This window comes from Muntiacus reevesi, chromosome 3, assembly GCF_963930625.1.
Source record: "Muntiacus reevesi chromosome 3, mMunRee1.1, whole genome shotgun sequence".
NCBI lineage: Eukaryota > Metazoa > Chordata > Mammalia > Artiodactyla > Cervidae > Muntiacus > Muntiacus reevesi.
Window position 1 is genome coordinate 215,465,566 of NC_089251.1, and position 24,417 is coordinate 215,489,982.

Genomic DNA, 24,417 nt, shown 5'->3' on the forward strand with positions numbered 1-24,417 from the left:
CTAGGTTGCTTCCATGTCCTGGCTATTATAAACAGTGCTGCGATGAACATTGGGGTGCACGTGTCTCTTTCAGATCTGGATTCCTCAGTGTGTATGCCCAGAAGTGGTATTGTTGGGTCATATGGCAGTTCTATTTCCAGTTTTTTAAGAAATCTCCACACTGTTTTCCATAATGGCTGTACTAGTTTGCATTCCCACCAACAGTGTAAGAGGATTCCCTTTCCTCCACACCCTCTCCAGCATTTATTGCTTGTAGACTTTTGGATAGCAGCCATCCTGACTGGCGTGTAATGGTACCTCATTGTGGTTTTGATTTGCATTTCTCTGATAATGAGTGATGTGGAGCATCTTTTCATGTGTTTGTTAGCCATCTGTATGTCTTCTTTGGAGAAATGTCTGTTTAGTTCTTTGGTTCATTTTTTGATTGGGTCATTTATTTTTCTGGAATTGAACTGCAGGAGTTGCTTGTATATTTTTGAGATTAATCCTTTGTCTGTTTCTTCATTTGCTATTATTTTCTCCCAATCTGAGGGCTGTCTTTTCACCTTACTTATAGTTTCCTTTGTTGTGCAAAAGCTTTTAAGTTTCATTAGGTCCCATTTGTTTAGTTTTGCTTTTATTTCCAATATTCTGGGAGGTGGGTCATAGAAGATCTTGCTGTGATTTATGTCAGAGAGTGTTTTGCCTATGTTCTCCTCTAGGAGTTTTATAGTTTCTGGTCTTACATTTAGATCTTTAATCCATTTGGAGTTGAACCAGGAAGAAATAGAAGATCTTAACAGAACCATCACAAGCAAGGAAATCGAAACTGTAATCAAAAATCTTCCAGCAAACAAAAGCCCAGGACCAGATGGCTTCACAGCTGAATTCTACCAAAAATTTAGAGAAGAGCTAACACCCATCTTACTCAAACTCTTCCAGAAAATTGCAGATGAAGGTAAACTTCCAAACTCATTCTATGAGGCCACCATCACACTAATTTCAAAACCAGACAAAGATGCCACAAAAAAAGAAAACTACAGGCCAATATCACTGATGAACATAGATGCAAAAATCCTTAACAAAATTCTAGCAAACAGAATCCAACAACATATTTAAAAAATCATACACCATGACCAAGTGGGCTTTATCCCAGGAATGCAAGGATTCTTTAATATCCGCAAATCGGTCAACGTAATACACCACATTAACAAATTGGAAGATAAAAACCATATGATTATCTCAATAGATGCAGAGAAAGCCTTTGACAAAATTCAACACTCATTTATGATTAAAACTCTCCAGAAAGCAGGAATAGAAGGAACATACCTCAACATAATAAAAGCTATATATGACAAACCCACAGCAAGCATCACCCTCAATGGTGAAAAATTGAAAGCATTTCCTCTGAAATCAGGAACAAGACAAGGATGCCCACTCTCACCACTACTATTCAACATAGTGTTGGAAGTTTTGGCCACAGCAATCAGAGCAGAAAAAGACATAAAAGGAATCCAGATAGGAAAAGAAGAAGTGAAACTCTCGCTGTTTGCAGATGACATGATCCTCTACATAGAAAACCCTAAAGACTCTTCCAGAAAATTACTAGAGCTAATCAATGAATATAGTAAAGTTGCAGGATATAAAATTAACACACAGAAATCCCTTGCATTCCTATACACTAACAATGAAAAAACAGAAAGAGGAATTAAGGAAACAATACCATTCACCATTGCAACAAAAAGAATAAAATACTTAGGAGTATATCTACCTAAAGAAACAAAAGACCTATACACAGAAAACTATAAAACACTGATGAAAGAAATCAAAGAGGACACAAACAGATGGAGAAACATACCGTGTTCATGGATTGGAAGAATCAATATTGTCAAAATGGCTATTCTACCCAAAGCAATCTATAGATTCAATGCAATCCCTATCAAACTACCAACGGTATTTTTCACAGAACTAGAACAAATAATTTCACAATTTGTATGGAAATACAAAAAACCTCGAATAGCCAAAGTAATCTTGAGAAAGAAGAATGGAACTGGAGGAATCAACCTGCCTGACTTCAGACTCTACTACAAAGCCACAGTCATCAAGACAGTATGGTACTGGCACAAAGACAGAAATATAGATCAATGGAACAGAATAGAAAGCTCAGAGATAAATCCACGAACCTAAGGACACCTTGTCTTTGACAAAGGAGGCAAGGATATACAATGGAAAAAAGACAATCTCTTTAACAAGTGGTGCTGGGAAAACTGGTCAACCACTTGTAAAAGAATGAAACTAGAACACTTTCTAACACCATACACACAAAAAAAGAACCTTTTTATAGATTACCTAACTTCAGATAACTATGAAAAGCAGAAAGTTAAATGATTATCATTATTGTTTTTATAAATCATGTGGATGAGTTTCACCTTAATAATGAAAATATTTGAATATCTATCTAAAATTGTAGAATACTATTGGCTAATTCAAAAATGTCTATTTTGTATAATTTTAAATGATTCTGAAAGAACATTTTAATTTTTTAATTCTACATTATCACCTCCAAACCCAATATTTCTTCCTCAGATCTGGATTCAACTTGACAGATTCCTGTAAATTTAGAGTATATAATCAAGAAAGTTTCAAACCATACTGAAATTATTTGCAAAATATCTCATATATTTGTTTTATTTGGACAAGAGATTCTTAAAAGGATCAGAAAACTATACTGCCTTTCAATTTAAGAAACACTGACATCTGAAGTTGAAAAAATTCTAGCTTAATAGTCATTCATGATCTGGAAGTTATCATGAAAGATGAGTTTTTGAGTAGTCATTCAAATAAGCACTGTGCCATTTATTATGTGATCATCTCCACAACAAGTTGTTTTTAGCACTATGTTCCTTATTTATATCACTCATTTGCAAAGAAAGCTTGCCCTCAGATCATTACAATATAGATTTTCTGAGTTCTTAAAACCAATAAATAAAGTACAAATTACTTTCTCTACCTGAAAATTAGATTCTTATTATCACAGATTTAATCATGGTCTTTGAATAGTAATGCAGATCTGAAAATTCAAATTTAGCTACTTGAACTTTGCATTGATTTTTCAATTCTATTCTGAACTAAGTAACTTTCTATTTTGTAGAGTGTCCTATACTTATGATGTATCTGATTTTTTTAGTGGCAATCCCTGATGAGTAGGTTTTTGTAATAACAGTTCATTTTCATAAAACTAAGCTTCTATACTGTAAGAAATTACTGGCTATCTTTGGCATTCCCTTTTTATTTAAATTTACTCCTTTTAGTATTCATTTGTTAGAAAACAATGTACCTTAATATATTAATATATTAATTGATTTAAATCAAGTTTTATGATAAGTATATTTTTGCATTCATGGCAATGTAACTGAATGAATAAAATTATGAATGCATTGCTTTGATTTAAGAAAATTTATGCTCTTCTTTCTACGTTGTGATCACTCACCTAGAGTCAGACATCCTAGAGTAAGAAGACAAGTGGGCCTTAGGAAGTATCACCACGAACAAAGCCAGTAGAGGTGATAGAATTTCAGTTGAGCTACTTCAAATCCTAAATGATGAAGCGATTAAAGTGCTGCACTCAATACAACAGCAAATTTGGAAAACTCAGCAGGGGCCACAAGACTGGAAAAGGTCAGTTTTCATTCCAATCCCAAAGAAGGGAAATGCCAAAGAACGCTCAAGCTACTGCACAATTGCACTTATTTCACATGCTAGTAAGCTAATGGTCAAAATCATTCAAGCTAGGCTTCAACAGTAGATGAACCATGAACTTCATGATGTACAAGATGCATTTAGAAAAGTCAGAGGAACCAGAGATCAAATTGCCAACATCCGCTGGATAGAAAAAGCAAGAGAAACTGTGGAAAATTCTTAAGGAGATGGGGATTCCAGACCACCTGACCTGTCTTCTGAGAAATCTGTATGTAGGTCAAGCAGCAACAGTTAGAACTGGATATGGAACAACAGACTGGTTTCAAATTGGGAAAGGAGTACATCAAGGCTGTATATCGTCACCCTGATTATTTAACTTATATGCAGAGTACATCATGCAAAATGCTGGGCTGGAAGAAGCACACGTTGGAATCAAGATTGCCGGGAGAAATATCAATAACCTCAGGTATGCAGATCACACCACCTTTATGGCAGAAAGTGCAGAGGAACTAAGTAGCCTCTTGATGAAAGTGAAAGAGGAGAGTGAAAAAGTTAGCTTAAAAGTCAACATTCAAAAAACCGAGATCATGGCATTCAGTCCCATCACTTTATGTCAAATAAATGCGGAAATGTCAGAAACAGTGACGGACTTTATTTTCTTGGGCTCCAAAATCACTGCAGATGCTGACTGCAGCCATGAAATTTAAAGATATTTGTTCATTGGAAGAAAAACTATGACAAACCTAGGCAGTGTATTAAAAAGCATAGATATTATTTTCCCAACAAGGTTCATCTAGTGAAAGCTATGGTTTTTCCAGTAGTCATGTTTGGATGTGAGATTTGGACCATAAAGAATGCTGAGCACTGAAAGATTGATGGTTTTGAACTGTGGTTTTGGAGGACTCTTGAGAGTCCCTTGGACTGCAAGGAGATCAAACATGTCCTAAAGGAAATCAGTCCTGAATATTCATTGGAAGGACTGATGCTGAAACTGAAATTCCAATACTTTGGCCACCTGATGCAAAGAACTGACTCATTAGAAAAGACCCTGATGCTGGGAAAGATTGAGAGTGGGAGGAGAAGGTTACGATAGAGGATACGATGGTTGGATGGCATCACCAACTTGCTGGACATGAGTTTGAGCAAGCTCTGGGAGCTGGTGATGGACAGGGAAGTCTGGCATACTGCAGTCCATTGGGTCACAAAGAGTCAGACACGACTGAGCAATTGAACTGAACTGAACTGAACTGATCTGTGTAACAGGTTACTTTCAATCTTCAACTAGGCAATTTTAAAGCTTTTTCATAGTCTTCATACTACTTTGTTTTCCACTCTTCCTTAAGTTGGAAAAAGATCAAATGTCTTTGGTAGAGCTAATGTGGCATAAAAGTAGGAAAAGAAGCCACCTGAACTTGGCATGATAACAGGTGAAGCACTGTTTCAGAAGTTTTATGATATTAAAGTTGACTCAAAATCAAATGAAGCTTGCATAGCAGAAAGTTGTTGCTATAATGCCAGCAGGTATAAATAAGCAATCTTTATTTTTGAGAATGCTTACTGAAATTGGTAAATATAATTACTAAAAGCTAATTATTAAAACAGGTACACTAAGTTATATGACATAGACATAAATGTTTACTCATAATTCACTTTATGACCATGTTGTTGGAATTTGAAATGTAATTGTATAAAATAATAAGTATTCTTCTAAATAGTATTGATTAAAGTCCATTTCCAATCTCCACATAATCAGTTTTTGAGGATATAACCCTTAATTCACAGCTTTTAATCTGAAAAGATATATCATTTGGTTTTCTATTTACCTAAAATTAAATAGGGCATGTATCTTCCAAAAAGCCTTGATACTGATATATCTCTAATGCCTAGAACAATAAATGAGGTCCAGAAGTGTTCAATATACATCAGTTGAATAAATTAATTTTAATAATCAAACTTAGGTACCTTGACTCACATACGACATACTGTCTCCTTAGACTTACTTCAGTTCCCAATAAATTATTGTTTATATTACTACATTTTCCCTGAATACTTCTCCTCTTAATATTATTTTTACATTTACTTTAAATGAAGGCATAGCATTATAGTAAAATCTGCTTTTAGTAACTTCAGTTTTACAACAGAATCAAAATTTTATCCAATTTTTTCATAACTGACAATTTCTTCTAAAATATCTAGAGTAAAAATAATAATGTTATTACATTTTTTCCCTTAGCTCACTAGTCTCTATTCTGGTCACATGAGAAAAGAAATGTATTTATCTTCCTTCACACATTAATTTAAACATAGCTACATTTTTTACCCTATATTTTTCAAACTTAAAACACAGGCACAAAGGAGCTCAGCCAAAAGTATACATGTATTCATTCTCCCCCAAACTCCCCTCCCATCCTGGATACCACAAAATATTGAGCAGAGTTCCTTGAGCTATGCAGTAGGTCCTTGTTGGTTATCCATTTTAAACATAGCAGAATGCACATGTTGGTCACAAACACCCTATCTCTTCCCTCGACTCACTTTGCTTTCCACCTGAAACGATCACAACTTTGTTAATTGGCTATACTTCAATATAAATTAAAAAGTTTAAAAATTAATAAAACTAACTCATAGAATATATATATATATATATGTGTGTGTGTGTGTGTATAAAACTGAATCACTCTGCTATATAGCATAAATTAACATGACATTGTAAATCAACTATACTTGAATAAAATAAACTTAAAAAAACAAAAAAAATCTCCACACTGTTTTCCATAGTGGCTGTACTAGTTTGCATTCCCACCAACAGTGTAACAGTGTGGAGATTTCTTAAAAAACTGGAAATAGAACTGCCATATGACCCAGCAATCCCACTTCTGGGCATACACACTGAAGAAACCAGATCTGAAAGAGACACGTGCACCCCAATGTTCATCGCAGCACTGTTTATAATAGCCAGGACATGGAAGCAACCTAGATGCCCATCAGCAGATGAATGGATAAGGAAGCTGTGGTACATATACACCATGGAATATTACTCAGCCGTTAAAAAGAATTCATTTGAATCAGTTCTAATGAGATGGATGAAACTGGAGCCCATTATACAGAGTGAAGTAAGCCAGAAAGATAAAGAACATTACAGCATACTAACACATATATATGGGATTTAGAAAGATGGTAATGATAACCCTATATGCAAAACAGAAAAAGAGACACAGAAGTACAGAACAGACTTTTGAACTCTGTGGGAGAAGGTGAGGGTGGGATGTTTCCAAAGAACAGCATGTATATTATCTATGGTGAAACAGATCACTAGCCCGGGTGAGATGCATGAGACGAGTGCTCGGGCCTGGTGCACTGGGAGGACCCAGAGGAGTCGGGTGGAGGGGGGGGGGTGGGAGGGGTGATCAGGATGGGGAATACGTATAACTCTATGGCTGATTCGTGTTAATGTATGACAAAACCCACTGAAATGTTGTGAAGTAATTGGCCTCCAACTAATAAAATAAAATTAAAAATAAATAAATAAATAAATTCAATAGGAATTAAAAAAACAAAAAAACACAAAAAAATAAAAGATAACCTATAAATAAAAAACAACAAAAAATACCCCACAAAAAACAAAAGTAGTCAAAGGCACAAAGTTTCTCATGGAGTATGGCTCTTAATGAGTCAGTAAGTAAAGGTGGCTCAGAAGTCTGGCTCTGCCTCTTGAGTGGAATCGTGTCAAAGAACAGAAAATAACTAAGCCAAACAGGCTGGAAACAGAATCCTTCTATTTGGTTCACATTCACTCACATACTTGACTACTAACATACTTGACACATACTTGACAAATACCTGATCTACTCAGTCTAGGCAGTGAGTTAATTCCCAAGATTAATGAGATATGCAAAACACCAAGGCCTGTCTCATATTCTACTGGGATAGAGAGCTGAGAATATGAATGAAGATATTAATACAGAGTGAAAGTGAACAGAGAAGTGCTGCGTGTCCTAGAGCAAAGGGACGTTAAGAAAACAAATCCAGGGAGTTAGACTTGGTAGATATTCAGGACGCCATGTGTAAATAAAAAGAGGTACACTCAAAAGGGGCACATTTTAGATACAATGAACAGATTCCCAAGGTTGGAAGAAAAGGTGCATGAGGGAATGTGTTGCAATAATCCAACCAAGAGATTGATGAGGGCCTGAATGAAAACAATGCTTATTTTCTCACCAAGAGAAAAAGAATCAGCAGACAGGGTTCTGACATGCTTTCGTACTCTCGGTGTGAGTATTCTAAAAAAACAGAATACTTGAATATTAGGAACTAGCTACTCTTGATTGATGATTTCACTTTTAAGTCATGGTTCTTTCTTAGAGTTCAAGGGTCAGTTCTTATTGTCTTTCATACTAATTGAAAAGAAAAGATTTTATTCTATTTTTCTGGCCATTATGAAAGTCTACCCCTTTTGGTCTCTTCAGCCTGGGCTTTCCATAGTCTTAATCAAGTCAAGATTAAAATAACTATTAACACCTCTCTTCAATGGAGTAGAAACATGAGAAGCCCACACTGAGCCATTTGCCACCTGAGCTTTGAGGGTCCTCATAGTGAATCTAAAAAGATGCAACCGAGTGGACAAGCTATAAAATGACAAGCAAATACACCAGAAGCTTCAGGGAGTCAGACCTGCAAGGCTGTAAACTGTGGTTCCTATGTTCTCTAACTGGGCAGATTAGGGAGAATGGCTTCATCTCATTTCTTGGCATTTGCAAAGTTGGACTAAAATTACTAACCTTACAGTGCTCTATGAGCATTTACCAGAAAATCATGTATTCATATATCAGATAAAATTATGTATTACCGCATATATCTCTGTAGTCAATACATTATATATGTTCAATAATTGTTATTTCTCTTGCCAGCCCTCCCCTGGGAAAATCAAATAGCAAAAGAAAAAGTAAATTTCAAAAGACTTTCCCTTCTGGGTCTTTGCAAATGCTGTTCCTCAACCTGCGTTGTCCCTTCACCTGGGTTAGCTTTTGTTCCTTCTGGTCTTAGCTTAGGTGATAATTCCTTCAAGAAATCGTTCCTTTTGGCTAAATTCTGTATTTTTTTCTTGCATTTTGGTCTTTGTGTTTCCTTGAACTGTTCACTAAAATTATTCCTTCTTTTTTATGATCACATGTTAGACTGTAAGTCCTTTGACAGCAAGAAATATATTGACATCACTGTTTCTTCCATGCCTAACATAGTGATAGTTCGCTGTAAACACCAAAACATGTTCACTGACTAGCTGACTAATGGTATAAAATTGCTCTGGAAGGAAAGTGGTAAAAATAATTCCAAATGTTTTCACATATGGTAGATTCAAAAGTATAATTCATAACTTTATAAGTTACTTGATAGACTATGGTTCTAATACCAGTTACAACAGATGATTTTAGATTATTGTCAGATATTCCAAATTTTATAAATCTGAGATGCTGCTTATGTCTGTACTTACTGGAATCAGTGGGAGTGAATCATACAGGTATATTTTTAATAAACTGAGTTCTAATTGAAATTATAATGATTTTTCAGGCAGGTCACTAGAGGACTTTAAAAACATTAGTAAAATGACAAAAAGATTGCCATTTGATTTGAATACCTGGCACTTAGACATTGATTGAGTTGCTCCTCATTGGCTCCTTTGCCCTAATATCATTGCTGTTTAATTATAAATAACCTCAAATATTGTTGACCTTATAGTTAACATCCAGATTTAAATGAAAAATGCCATGCTTATTATTTTTTTGATGTACACTAGAAATCCTTGCTCCAGAACTGCATGAATTGTAGCTATATTTGCTTGACAAAAAGAATACTTAATTTTACTTTTGCCATTATTTATCTATGTGTCTCCTCCCTGGGTGCTGGTGTTAAAATTAATTTGCACTTCAGACCTCAGGATTTTATATTGCCATTAGGGTTGTGAAATGCTTTTACTCAGCACAACTAAGAAATGATATTTTTACCTCCCACTAATGGACCTTTAATTAGGCACTGTAATGAAACATTCTGTCACTTCTTCATTCATAGAGAGAAGATTTTGCATATGCAAGATACAGTTTTGACAGAACACCAGGTCCAGTGAACCTTGCTTATTCACATCTAATAGCTTCTAAATTTATTACACCTTTGTCAACTGTTGGATTTATCATTTTGATGACACTGTCCACAGACTTATTTTGCTGCCAAAAACCAGCATCAACGAACTGCACGGGTGTTTGTTGATATGTTGATCAACAAATCCTGGGGTCCAATTTTGACAATGATATTACTTCTCTGGGACCTTGAGCAAGTTATTTAACCTCTGCCTAAGGATTAATTGGTTAATTTTAATAACTGCTTTGCTGTAAAGCGTGAGAAGTGCTATGACTGCTAATAGTGATAATAAAATTCTAATGCTGCCTTTTATAATGGATCAGGTTACCTCAGACTTTGATTCTATTAAGTTGCCAATTAAAATATAGGCTAACTTAATTTATTCTTTTCAAGAATACAAATCCTTATAAAGGGCCACACAGTATTTTTTAAACTTGGTTAAAAAAAAAAAGTCAAATATATTGATGCTTCAACTTAAAAAAAAAAGACTGGTGTTCCATGATGATGGAACAATTGGGAACTGGAAGATCACTCCACACCAAAATACCAGATAAATGTGAGGCAGATATTGCTAGACCGTATAAGACTCTGAAACCTCGGTTCCTTTTTTTTTTTAATTTCAATTCTTCCTTCTCAAGTATAAGCTTCTCACTTCTTTAAACTAAACCTAAACTCTTTGTTCCAATTTGCAGGCATTCAGAAGAATGCCTCCCTGGTCTGGTAAGTCATAAGACATTCAGGCCCAGGATGGGATAATCATTAACTCCTGTCCAGCTTATTAAGAAGAACACCAGGGGGACCACTAACTTTTAAATATACATCTGGTCCTTAGACAGTTGCCTGGGGTCAAGGAAAAGGGTCACAGGCTGATGACTCAATGTCAGAGAAAACTTAAAAATTGGGGATAAAAAAAAGCCATAATGATGTCAAATGAGGGACTGTAATCTTCAAACTGATTGGTCAAAAATGACATATATTAAAGTCATGAACCAACCAAAGATGTACAGATCAATCAATACTAGTAAAAATATAAACTGCTGTAATCCCCACCTTTTTGGGTACTTCACCCCCTCTCAGTGTCTATGCTGAGAGCTTTGTATCTCTATCCTCTAAAAATAAAAACTCTGCCTGAGTGAGTGTTTGTGAGTTTGCAAAGTTCATTCTTTGGCTCTGCGAGCAGAACTCAGTTTCCCATTTCAATTGTACTCTGATTAAATGTAGTTTTTGTGCATTAAATGGATTATTCTTTTATAAACGTGCCTCCAAACGGCTCTCATTTACTTATGTATGATTATGTATCAATATTTGTTTATTAAACAAACACCACTGTTGGGTTTGGTCTAAAAGAGGTGATCCCAGACAAGGAAAAGTGAACAGAGCTAAAAAGAAAAATAAAGGAGCAGTCTTGAAAATTTAGAGGAGAGAGAGATTAGTTCAACTTGAGGGTGGTTATGAACAACTTTAGAAAAGAAATGATTTTTGAACTGGACAAAAACTGATAGGATTTGTCATTGAGAGATGAAGGTGAGGAGAAATTGCATTTCAAAGGATGAGAAAGTCAGCATGAGAAAGTCACAAAGCCAGGGAAGTTGACCCATGGAGCAGAATAATCCATGTGGTTTTACTTGAATAAAGAGGGAGTGCAAGAACAGCTTGGATAGTAGGTAGGGTTTGTGTTATGTAGGATCTTGGTTGATTGTTATGTAGGATCTTGGCATTGCTTGAACATCATTCAGCGTGCTCAGAATGTGCTTGGGTCCTATGCAGAGGAGATAAGCCCCCTTGGCTGGTTGAAAGACCCCTGACACTAATAGGCTGTGGGAATCACTGCTCTTAAAGAGAGCATGCATATTGGCTTACTCCCAAGGAAGAGTGGACAGGGCAGATTGAAGCCTCCTGGCTGCTGGCTGGCCTTGTTACTGCCTCTGCACATACTCCAGGCCCACGTGCTGCAGGTCATAGGGCAGAATTGAATCTGAGGCTGTCACAACTGGGGAGAAAACTCAACTATAGGAAGAGGTGACGGGTCCAAGATGAGAGCCCAGATGGGGCAGCCATGGCCATTGTTGAAGCTTACTCAAGTGGTGCACCAGAAGCCACCCAGGTCTCTGAGAGTGACTATCCTCCACTGCCCATATCCCACGTATGCAGAGAGTCCATGCAGGCCCCACCTGCCCTGCAGTGCAATTCTATAATAGGCCAGGGACAATGGAGGCCATGGGGAGTAAGAAATGAAAATTCTCCTGCCATATCAGCAAATGAGAAATGTCACAGCCATCAGTGCTCCCTGGCCTCCAAATGTGAATGAGGGTTCCCAAAATTGTGATCCAGCAGATGCCACCACACACCATGGTGATTGCTGAGGAGCTGAGGGAATGCAAGAAGCGGTCATCTGCCACTCCTTTAGGTAAACAACGAGACAGGGTTTGGCCCCAGATATCTGAGGTGCATAAGAAAGGAATGAATTCAGTGAGTGCAGAGGCTTGCATCTTCCCATACACAGAAAGTTAAATTTCTTAATTTGATATTTGATCTTTGATGTTCAGACTGCCTGCTCCCTTTGCTGTAAACTTGAACATAGCCTGACTCCCCATCCTGCTTCCTTGGAGCAGTGTTCTCAGAGCTACTAAGATGCTGTCTCCTGGGTTCAGAGTCCTAAATCTTCCCACCAAATAAAATAACTCTCTGCTTTCAGATTATGACTATATTTTTTAGTTGGCAGGAATGATTGACTGTGAGAGACTAATGCGACTCATACCCAAGGCTGCATCTGAGCCGAATGGGGGAGATAACTGCTGATACCTCAGGCAGAGCAGTAGAGACAGCTCAAACCTCTGACTGAGACATGGGCTGAGAGCCCATGTTTGACCCTCATGCTTCGAGGTTACCCAACTCTGGGGAGAAGGTCCCAGTCCTGGAAGACGGGAAAGCACACAGGAAAATAAAATTGAGGTACTTTGGGGATGACCCTCCTAGCTTTTGCCTCAGAACCTTGGGATTGGATCCCACCCCTGATAGGGCCAATACGTCCATTGATCAGGGGAAAGACTTGCCGCACACTCAGCTTCAGGTGAAGCCCCTCCATCTCTAGTCTGGGCCCCTACCAAGGGGATAGCTGTAGGCACAACCTGAGGAAAGACATGACTTGCATACAAGACAAATCCTGCTCTCCCATCAAAGACTCTGAGCACACACAGCCTGGCAGGAATGCCTCCACATAAGAGTGCCCTCAAGACTGAAGTTTCACAGAACTCATAGAGAAGAGAAAGCTAAGCAAAATGAAAGAGGAAGGAGCTATTCTCAATTGAAAGAACAAGACAAAAATTCTGAAAAAAAATAATGAGACCAAAATAAACAGTTTACCAGATGAATAATTCAAAGTATTAGTAATAAGAATGTTAACAGAATAAAGAAAATAATAGATGAATACTGTGAAAAATTTCACAAGGAATACAAAAGTATATAAAAAAATCCAGTCAGAAATGAACAATTCAATAATGGAAATAAAAATGCAGCAGAAGAAATGAATAGTAGAGTAAGTAACAGAAAAGAACATAAGTTCTCTGGAAATAGAATATTGGACATCACACAGTCAAAACAGCAAAAAGAAAAAAAAAAAAGGAAATAGTTTAAGAGATCTCTATGATACAGTTAAGCATACCAACATCTGCATTATAAGGATTCCAGGAGGAGAAGAGTGAAAGTGATTGAAAATGTATTAGAGGAAATTATGGCTGAAAACCTACAAAACCAGAAGAAGGAAACAGATATCTAGATATAGGAAGCACAGGGTCCCAAATAAGATGAACCCAAACAGACCTACACTAAGACATATAATTAAGTGTCACAAGTTAAAGAGATAATTCTAAAGGCAGTAAGAGACAAACAGAGTCATATATTCTGAAATGCCCATAAAGCTATCAGAAAGGAAATGATAAAGATCAGAGGATAAACAAAGGAAATAGCGATCAAAATAAGTAACCCAATAGAAAAAAATCAGTGAAACCATGAACTGGCTTTTTGATAAATATGAACAAAATCAATAAACCTTTAGCCAAGCTCACCAAGAAGAAAAGAGAGAGGACTCAAAATCAGAAATTAAAGAGGAGGAATGACAACTGACAATACAAAAATACAAAAATCTTAAGAGACTATGACAGTTATAAGTCAAGAAATTGAACAATCTAGAAGAAATGGACATTTTTTAGAAACAAACCAGCTACAAAGATTTAATCAAGAAGAAACAGATAATTTGAAAAGGATAATCACTAGTAGTAAATAGAATTTATAATAATAAAAATTCTTAAAAGCCCATGATCATATGTTCATAGACCTTATAATGAAGGGGTAATACACATACTTTTCACGTGATTCAAAATAATTGAGGACTCAGTGCTTCCACATTCACTCTATGAGGTCATCATTACCTTAACATGAAAACCAGACACAGACAAGACCAAAAAATTAAATAAATAAATAAAAACCAAGGTCTTTGAAGAATATTGATGCAAAAATCCTCAATAAAATATTAGCATGTCAAGATGGATTTATTTCAGAGGTATAAGCATTGTTCGATATTTGCAAATCGATCAATTTGATATACTATGAAATGAAAGAAAAAAGTTACATGAGAATCTCAATTAACACATAAAAAGTACTGACAAAATTCAACATCCATTCATTATAAAAAAAGAAAAACTCACCAAAATGATGAGAGAGCATATCTCAACATAATAAAGGCCATGTAAGTCAAAGCCACAGCTAACATCACACTCAACAGTGAAAGCATTTCCTCTAACTTCAGGAACTGAAAATGATGCCTGCTTTCACAACTTTTATTTAGCATAGTATTGGAAGCTCTAGTTACAGCAATTAGACAAGAAAAATAAATAAAAGATACCTGAATCACAAGGGAAGGGGTAAAGCTGTCACTGCAGATGACACGATACTCTACGTAGGCAATCTGAAAGCCTTCACCCAAAAACTATTAGAACCAATAAAGGACACAGATTAATATACAGAAATCTGTTGTCTTTCTATATACTAATAATGGAATATCAAAGAGAAAACAAACAAAAATCCTGTTTACAATCACATCAAAAGAATAAAATATCTAAAAATAAACATGACTAAGGGGGTGAAAGACCTATATTTTGAAAACTAAAACATCATTTAAAGAAACTTAAGATGACACAGGAAATGGAAAGACATCCATGCTCTTGGATTAGAAGAATTAATATTGTTACAATGGCCAGACTTCTCAAAGCTATTTACAGATATAATGCAATCCCTATCAAAATACCTACCATATTTATCATAGAACTAGAACAAATAATCTTAAAATTTATCAGTCAGTTCAGTTGCTCAGTTGTGTCTAAGTCTTTGTGACCCCACAGACTGCTGCATGCCAGGTGTCCCTATCCATCATCAACTCCCGGAGCCTGCTCAACCTCATGTCCATTGAGTCGGTGATACCATCCAGCCACCTCATCCTCTGTCATCCCCTTGTCCTCTGGCCTTCAATCTTTCCCAGCATCAAGGTCTTTTCCAATGAGTTAGTTCTTTGCATCAGGTGGCTAAAATATTTGAGTTTCAGCATCAGCCCTTTCAATGAAATTTCAGGACTGATTTCCTTTAGGATGGACTGATTTGATCTCCTTAACATTTATATGGGACCACAAATGACCCCAAGTTACCAAAGCAATCCTGACTGGGGAAGGCGTGGGGCAACAAGGCTGGATATATAACATTGACAGTCTTCAGACTATATTTCAAACTACAGTAATCAAAAGAGTGCAGTATTGGCACAATGGCACAAAAATCAATAGAAAAGAAAGGAGAGCCCAGAAATAATCCCAAGCATCTACAGTTAATTTACCATAAATGAGGTGAGAACATACATGGAAAAAAGACAGTCTCTTCAACAAGAGGTGGTGAAAATGTTGGACTGCTATATGAAAAACAATGCAATAAGAACACTGCCTCATACCACATGTAAAATTAAACTCGAAATGGTTTAAAGATCTAATACAAAGCCTGAAACCATAGGACTACTCTTTGACCTAAATTGTAGGAATATTTTTTGGATCTGTTCTAAGGCAAAATAAAAAAACAAAAAACAAAAATAAACAAATGGGACCTAATTAAACTTAAAAGCTTCTGCAAAACAGAGGAAACCACTGACAAAATGAAAAGACAACCTACTGAGTGGGAGAAAATATTTGCAAATGATATGATCAGTTAGGAGTTTATGTTGAACATGTATAAATGCTCATATAACTCAATGTTAAAAAAAAAACAAACAAGCTGATTGAAAAATGAGCTGAAGATCTGAAAAGAAATTTTTCTAAAAAGACATACAGAAGGCAAACACAAAAAGATGCTGATCACCACTATCAGAGAAATGCATATCAAGACAATGAGTTATTACCTCACACCTGTCAGAAAAACTATCATCAAAAAGTCTACAAATAACAAAAGTTGGCAAGGACATGGAGAAAAAGGAACCTTCTTACACTGTGAGTGGGAATGTAAATTGGTCCAGCCACAATGGAAAACAGTGTGAAGTTTCCCCCCAAAACTAAAATTAGCACTGCCATATGATCCAGCAATTCTACATTGGGTATACATCTGGAAAAAAAAAATACAAGCACTAATTTGAAAATATATATGCACCCCAGTGTCCACAGTAGCACCATTTATAACATACAAGATGAAGCAACCCAAATGTCCATCAATAGAAGAATAAAGAAAATGTCTATATACAGTGGAATGCTAGCCAAGAAAAACAATGAAATTCTGCCATTTGTAGCAATGTGGATGAACCTAGAGAATATTAATTTTGGTGATGTAAGACAGACAGAGGACAAATACTGTATGATATCACTTGTACGTGGAATCTAAAGAATAAAACAAATAAATGTGTATAACAAAATAAATAGACTCATGGATATAGAAAACGAACTAGTAGTTACCAGTGAGGACAGGAAAGGGGGAAGGGGCATGACAGGGGTCGAGATTAAGAAATATAAGCTACTATGTATAAAATACACAAGCAACAAGGATACCTTATACAGCACAGGCAGTTATAATCATTATTTTGTAATAAATTTTAATGGCACATAATCTAAAAATTACCAAATCATTATGCTGTAATTAATATAATATTATAGAACAACTATATTTTAATTAGAAAAACAAACAATGAGCAGAGAAATAAAGTTCTATATAGAAAGGGATGTGAGCACAAAGGAGTTTTTAAAGAAAGGATTCAGTTCAGTTCAGTTCAGTTGCTCAGTCATATCCAACTCTTTGCGACCCCATGAATGCAGCATGCCAGGTCTGCTCATCCATCATCAATTGCCAGAGTCTACCGAAACCCATGTCCATTAAGTCAGTGATGCCATCCAACCATCTCATCCTCTGTTGTCCCCTTCTCCTGCCCTCAATCTCTCCCAGTATCAGGGTCTTTTCAAGTGAATCAACTCTTTGCATCAGGTGGCCAAAGTATTGGAGCTTCAGCTTCAACATCAGTTCTTCCAATGAACACCCAGGACTGATCTCCTTTAGGATGGACTTGTTGGATCTCCTTGCAGTCCCAGAGACTCTCAAGAGTTTTCTCCAACACAATTCTAAAGCATCAATTCTTCGGCGCTCAGCTTTCTTTATAGTCCAACTCTTACATCCATACATGACAACTGGAAAAACCATAGCCTTGACTAGACAGTGAAAAAATATTGATAAAGCAAAAGAAAGAGGGACAGTTGTATAAGATGTGTCTATGAGTACTGGTTCAAAATTGGGTAAGGAGTACATCAAGGCTGTACATAGTCACCATGCTTATTTAACTTGTATGCAGAGTACATCATGAAAAATGTTGGAATGGGTGAATCACAAGCTTGAATCAAGATTGCCTGGAGAAATATCAACAATCTCAGATATGCAGATGATACCACTCTAATGGCAGAAAGTGAAGAGGAACTAAAGAAGCTCTTGATGAAAGTGAAAGAGGAGAGCGAAAAAGCTGGCTTAAAACTCAGTATTCCAAAAACTAAGATGATGGCATCTGGTCCCATCATTTCATGGCAAATATGTGGGGAAAAAGTTGAAATAGTAACAGATTTTATTTTCTTGGGCTCCAAAATTACTGCAGAGAGTAACTGCAGCCATGAAATTAAAAGACACTTGCTCCTTGGAAAAAAATCTATGACAAACCTAGACAGTATACTAAAATGCAGAGACATCATTTCATTGACAAAGGTCTGTATAGTCAAAGCTGTTTTTTTTTTTACCAGTAGTCATGTATGGATGTGAGAGTTGAACCATAAAGAAGGCTGAGTGCTGAAGAATTGATGCCTTCAAATTGTGGTCCTGGAGAAGACTCTCAAGAGTCCCTTGGGCAGCAAGGAGATCAAATTAGTCAATCTTAAAGGAAATTAACCCTGAATATTCATTAGAAGGACTGGTGCTGAGCTGAAACTCCAATACTTTGACTACCTGATGCGAAGAGCTGACTCATTGGAAAAGACCCTGATGCTGGGAAAGATTGAGGGCAGGAGGAGAAGGGGCCGACAGAGGATGAGATGTTTGGATGGCATCATCGACTCAATGTACACGAGTTTGAGCAAACTCTGGGGGACAGTGAAGGACAGGGAAGCCTGGTGTGCTGCAGTCATGGGGTCACAAAGAATTGGTCATCACTTAGCCAATAAACAACAATGATAGTTAAGAGGTGTCTAAACTAGGTATGGACAGGGTAGCATTAGACACAGCAAGGGTTCCTAGTCATAAGAAAGAAGACAGAAGGTGAAGCATAAGGACAAAGTAGCTTGAGGGATATGGTGGTGGGAGCTTGGGGCCATTTTGTGTGTGTCTCTGTGTGTGTGTTCAGTCACTCTGCTGTGTATGACTCTTTGTGACACTGTGGACTGTAGCCCGTCAGGTTCCTCTGTCCATGGAATTTTCCAGACAAGAATACTGAAGCAGGTTGCCATTTCCTACTCCAAATGATCTTCCCAGCTCAGGGATCAAGCCCACACTCTTGAGTCTCCTGCATTGGCAGATGGATTCTTTACCACTGCACCACCTAAGCAATGAAGTAGACTGGGAATAAAGTTAGGGCACAAGTATTGGGGGTTTGAGGGGAAAAGAGAAGATGTGACATAGACATCTAGAAGGGTGAATGGATTCATGACATACAGTAGAAACCACAGTAAATGCCCATATGACATTAGTGACAAAAATTCCAGTTAGAGCAGTCTACTTTTTTTTCTCCCCCAGTTGCATTCCGCAGTAAGTTTAGGACAGATAAGAATTGGATTTAGCAATGGTTATGGCTTACTAGGAAAGCAAAAGAGAGGGGAGGAGGGAGTAAATAATTATAATGATGGACTGTGGAATCTAAGCTAAAAAAAGAAGAAATAGAGTCTTTGAAATAAGAGATGGGTGAGGAACAATGAAAAGAATGATTAGATATGGGGCGACAGAGGGGGTGGACCTGAAAACTAGCGAGGGGGTGGCTGAAATTGCGGTGATGAGCTGACTTGACGAGCGCCTTGCAGCGTGTCGTCACCCTGCCTCCCGGGCTTGCTTCTACTTACAGTGCTGACATCTGTCTCCCGTGCGTTCAGGCTGGCAGTGGCAATAAGGCTGGTTCCCGGCAGTAACGCTGCAGGTCCCCCCATTCTGGCAGAAGTCCTCACAGACTGGCTTACCGCAGCTTGGTCCCGTGAACCCCAGCGCACAGCTGCACGTGGGTCTCCCTGTTGAAAAAAAAATAATGGAAAGAAAACGAGTTGACAAAATTGTTTACCGACATGGAATCCTTGCTAAGCGAGAATCAGGAAGTCAGTATTCTGGGCACAATTTGTCCATTGCTTATTCTGTGACTTTACACGGTAACATGACCTCTTTGGGTCCTACCTTTCCTATGTTCCAACGAAACATAGATTAGAAGATAACTCAAGTTTATATCGGGTAAAATGGTCAGAGCTCATTTTATGAACAATTCTATATGCATACGTGTATTTTATGCTTTGAAGTGCTTATCTTATTCTTTTGTACTTCTCTTTTCATGCCCATTTTACTTTTTTTTTAAAACTGTAAACTTTTTATTTTGTATTGGGGTATAGACAACTAACAATGTTGTGGTATAATTTCAGAAGAACAGTGAAGGAACTCAGCCATATATATACATGCATCCATTCTCCCCCAGACTCCTCTCCTATCCAGGTTGGCACATAACATTGAGCAGAGTTCTATCATACCATAGGTCCTTGTTGTTATAAGTGCTTGTTTATGCATTTTAAATATAGCAGTGTGCAATGACCTTCCCAAAGTCCCTAACTATCCCCTCCCCCCAGCAACCATCAGTTCATTTTCTAAGTCTGTGAGTCTCTGTTTTGTAAGTAAGTTCACTTGTATAATGTCATTTTGCTTTTTAAATTATTTTTGTTCTACTCATGTGGTAATGCAGATTCTTTTGGCCATTAAAATATAAAATAGAGACAATCATATTTCCCAGTGTTCAATCATCATGTACTAATTACTGCTATAACTATATAAAATATGAATTTAAGTTTATTATAAATAAATATTTCAATAAATTTAAAGTGGTCATATCATCTATAATAAGACTTATGAACATCAGTTATTTTATTTGATATAATAAATACATATATTACATTTAGTTTATAAGCACTTACTGAATCCTATTTTATTTCATTTTATATCTTTATTCATAGTAAAGACTGTCATTTGCAGTCTACGAAGCTGAGTTAAGAAATCTAACGTTAACAGCACACACTAGCAAATCTTACAGACCTTCTTTGGATATCTTCCTTTATTTGTTTTATGGGAACTTACATCATATTGAAAGGTGAATAGTTCTTTCAAGTGTTTAGAGCATAACACAATTAACTGCTACAGCAAGAAAGTCTCTCTAATTGCCTGGACCATCAAGAACTGAGTAGAAAATGAAGTCCAGGGCTAGGTCTGTAGGAGAGGTGAGGGACAACAAAGCAAAATGAAAGGCTGCCATTTGTAATGGGGGCAGAATCAAGTTTAGAGGCTGTAAAAATATTAACCCGCAACATAAAAGGGAATAAAAAGGAAATTCAATTATAGATCTCAATTAACTATGACTCAGAAAATGTCATTCCATTGTCTAGTATCAGAGAATATCCAACCATCTCCTCTTTCACCATTATAGACAAGCAACATAATTAAAATGGTCAGTAAAATGCATGAGGACAAGGGCTAAGACTTGAAGTATGAAACTGATAAGAGTTCTTTTTGTTTTTTTTGCTGTTGCCATAGATTCTACATTGAAGGACAATTCTATACATATATATTTTTGAAAATCATTATTCTTAAAATGAATAAAATAAAATGAATGAAAGTCCACAATTGGACTCTGAATTGAAGGTCCACAATTTATTTATTTTACTTTGAAAGGACTCCACACATTTATAAATGCTAGAAGGTATTGCTTCTCAATGAAGAAAGTTATATACATTTCTACAGTGGGTAACAATTGCTTTAAAACTTATTTACACATGTTTTTAGTTTGGTGGCAAGTAAATGCCTACTAAAAGGTTGAGAAACAAGGTAAATTATATACATAATAAAATGACCAACCTCATATTTATTGCCAGAAAACAGTTTTAAAACTTTTAGCCAAATATTTTTCTTTTAAAGATAGTGAATTTTCCAGCTGTTGCTTACATACAGGCAAACTATCTTCATTGGAACAATGGTGAGTTAAAAAGTAAGAGAAACAAACAAGAGAATAAATAGTGGTAGAAGATGAAGAGGAGAGATGATTGTTAGAACACGATCACTAAGGAAAATGAAAGCCTTGAATAAAAGAGGTAATAACTCTACATCAACAAGGACCAATGGATGACTTACAGAGAAACAGAACATATAATCAGGAACACAAATAATCATGAATTAAATGTGAAACAAACAGTACAGAAAGTATGTCAAAAGTCAAAGTCAAAGTGTTAGTTGCTCAGCCATGTCTGACTCTTTGCAAGCCCTAGGACCATAGCCTACCAGACTCCTCCATCCATGGGATTTCCCAGGCATGAATATTGGAGTGGGTTGGAATTCCCTTCTGCAGGGGATCGTCCAACCCAGGGATGGAACCTGGGTCTCCTGCATTGCATGCAGATTATTTACCGCCCGAGCTACCAGAGAAGCACAGAAAGTATAGCAGAAATCAAAACGCATTAGAGCAATCAGCAAAAGTGCCTTATGAAAATAGGACTTAAAATTGTAGATTTATGTTTTTCTACCTTACTTTCCAGTTTTTTTCTTTTTTATACTACGAGTGAAAAAAATATTGTAAAATGATAGAAGTTTGAAAGAAATAAACCCAATCTGCTAAGGCACTTGAAAATTCCTCTGTTCCAGTTACTCAGAGAAATGACACCATGCTTTCGTCTCATCTACAGCTGTTTTGAAACAAGGGCAGAGTGCCCAGGTTGTCCCCCACATAGCACATGCTTCACATCATGTAAAATCTATCTGACTTATTTTCAAAAAGCTCCTCTTCCTCTTCCTTTGAAGAGAAGATTTATTTTTGACAAGTATAAATCTTTGTATTCAAGAGAATATTATCTAACTTGAAACAGTGTGGTGATATAGCAGATCTTTGGTTTGCTGATGAGAAATGAACCATCTGTTGCAGAATTTTATAATGGGCTCCATCTAATATTTCCAAGAACTTCTCTGGGTACACCCTAACTAACTAGCTGCATTGGGTTCATTTTATAACGATTTTTTAGGTAGCTGAATTAGATTTTGACATTTGAAAAGGAAACAGTACTGTTACAATGACTAAGGTATCAATAGAGATTTACAGCAGTGATACATGGGGAGTTGACAGCCTGCTTTAAAACTTATTTTCAATCAGAAAGAGCATTAACTGACATGAGGAAGAAGTGAGAGGAAGAGCTTTCTGGCTCTAATCAGACTACTTTCTACAGCATTCTTAGCTCAGACTTTAATAGTGTATGCTGTCAGACTGCCTGGATTTATAGACTATCTGTGCCAGTTACTGGTGTGGGACCATGGGCAAATATCAGCTCTGTTTATTTCCTCACGTGTAATGGGGCTAATTATAGTACCTATTTCATGAGGTTGTTGTGCAGAATCAGAGAGAAAAAGTGAGAAATACGTCTAACTGTGCCAGGTACATAAGGCGCCCAGTTACTTTTTAGCTCTAAATATTATTGTTATTCCTTCTGACATTCACTGCTTACAGGTATGACTTAGTGGCCCCATCTACAAAGACACTGAAACATTTTAGAAAAATCATTCTGAAATTTTCCTTAGATTACACACTGTATCTCCATTATTCATTTCAGATACAATTAAATTTGAATATATTTGTATGGCAGTGATGGGGTAAAACAGGAATTCTACATCAACTTTATCTCACACTCTACATTTTTTAAACATTGAGGAATGAATCTTCTCTTTTTTCCTTCCAAACATGTTTGATCCCACCCATTAAAAGAAAGAACACACACACAGCACAAAAGTAAACCTAATACTTTTATAACCTCAAATATTGGTACACTCTCGAGCTTTTTTCAAAAGAAACCTACACTTACTGCTTTCAACTCTACCAATATATGACAAATAAAATCTTCGATCATAAAGTCACTCCAATCCTTCACTTAGTTTGTAGTTTTATTTTTTAATACACTTAACCTGTTGCATTACTTTGTTCTCTCTGAAGAGAAGCCAGATCTCTCAATATGTAAGTGTTCCTCATACAATCATTTCTGATTCCCTCTTGGTAAGAAAGGGTTAGGAATGGAGAAGTTAATGTTGGTGCTGTCTTTATTGTATATTGATGTACCCTTGCAAAGCTACCCTTTAATGTCTTGATCACTAAATCCACTGATTTCTTCTCAATCATCCTCCTCCTCAGATTTTCTCCATAATTTTACATTTATTAAATACCTACACTTAAAAATTTTCTCTCCACCTGGCTTCTAAGACACTAGCATTGTTGATTTCTCTGTATTTTTTCTGACTGCTCTTTAACAATTGCATTTATGTTCTTTTTCTGCCTAACAAAAAATATTTGTCCAAGCCTCTTTCTGGTGATATGACTCAGTTTCTCAGCTGGGATAATCATCTCTCTATCTGAATGTCTTGGTCTTGATTTTCTGACTCTGGGTTCATTCACCTTAAGTTTCAAGACCTCTATTTTCACTCTGTTTTATGTCCCTGCAAGGATATCTCTAGCTGTTCAATAGGTTAATCTATTCCTCCCATGATTCCCTAAGAGAAAAAAAGAAAATTCTTCTTATAAACATTGTCCTCAGGGGCACACACATGATTTCACTAGACTAGAAGCTCCACCAGTGCCACATTCAGGTCCACACTGTATGCTAACAAAGTATCTTGCTAGATGTACACATACAATACATAGAGATTAATGTAGTTACACTGGTCTTCCCTGGTAGCTCAGCAGTAAAGAATCTGCCTGCCAATGCAGGAGATGCAGGTTTGATCTCTGGATCAGGAAGGTCCCCTGGAGAAGGAAATAATAACCCACTCAGTATTCATGGGAAACCCCATGGAGAGAGG

At 36.6% G+C, this 24,417-nt stretch overlaps 1 protein-coding gene across 1 annotated transcript in view; it reads right to left on the reverse strand.

Annotated features, from left to right (window-relative positions):
- The window catches only part of LRP1B (LDL receptor related protein 1B), a 1,678,044-nt gene that overhangs the window by 66,468 nt on the left and 1,587,159 nt on the right, over positions 1-24,417 (reverse strand). Inside the window, exon 84 of the mRNA XM_065928990.1 lies at positions 19,407-19,568. Within this exon, the coding sequence (XP_065785062.1) occupies positions 19,407-19,568 (162 nt within the window). The remainder of the gene's footprint in view (positions 1-19,406; positions 19,569-24,417) is intronic.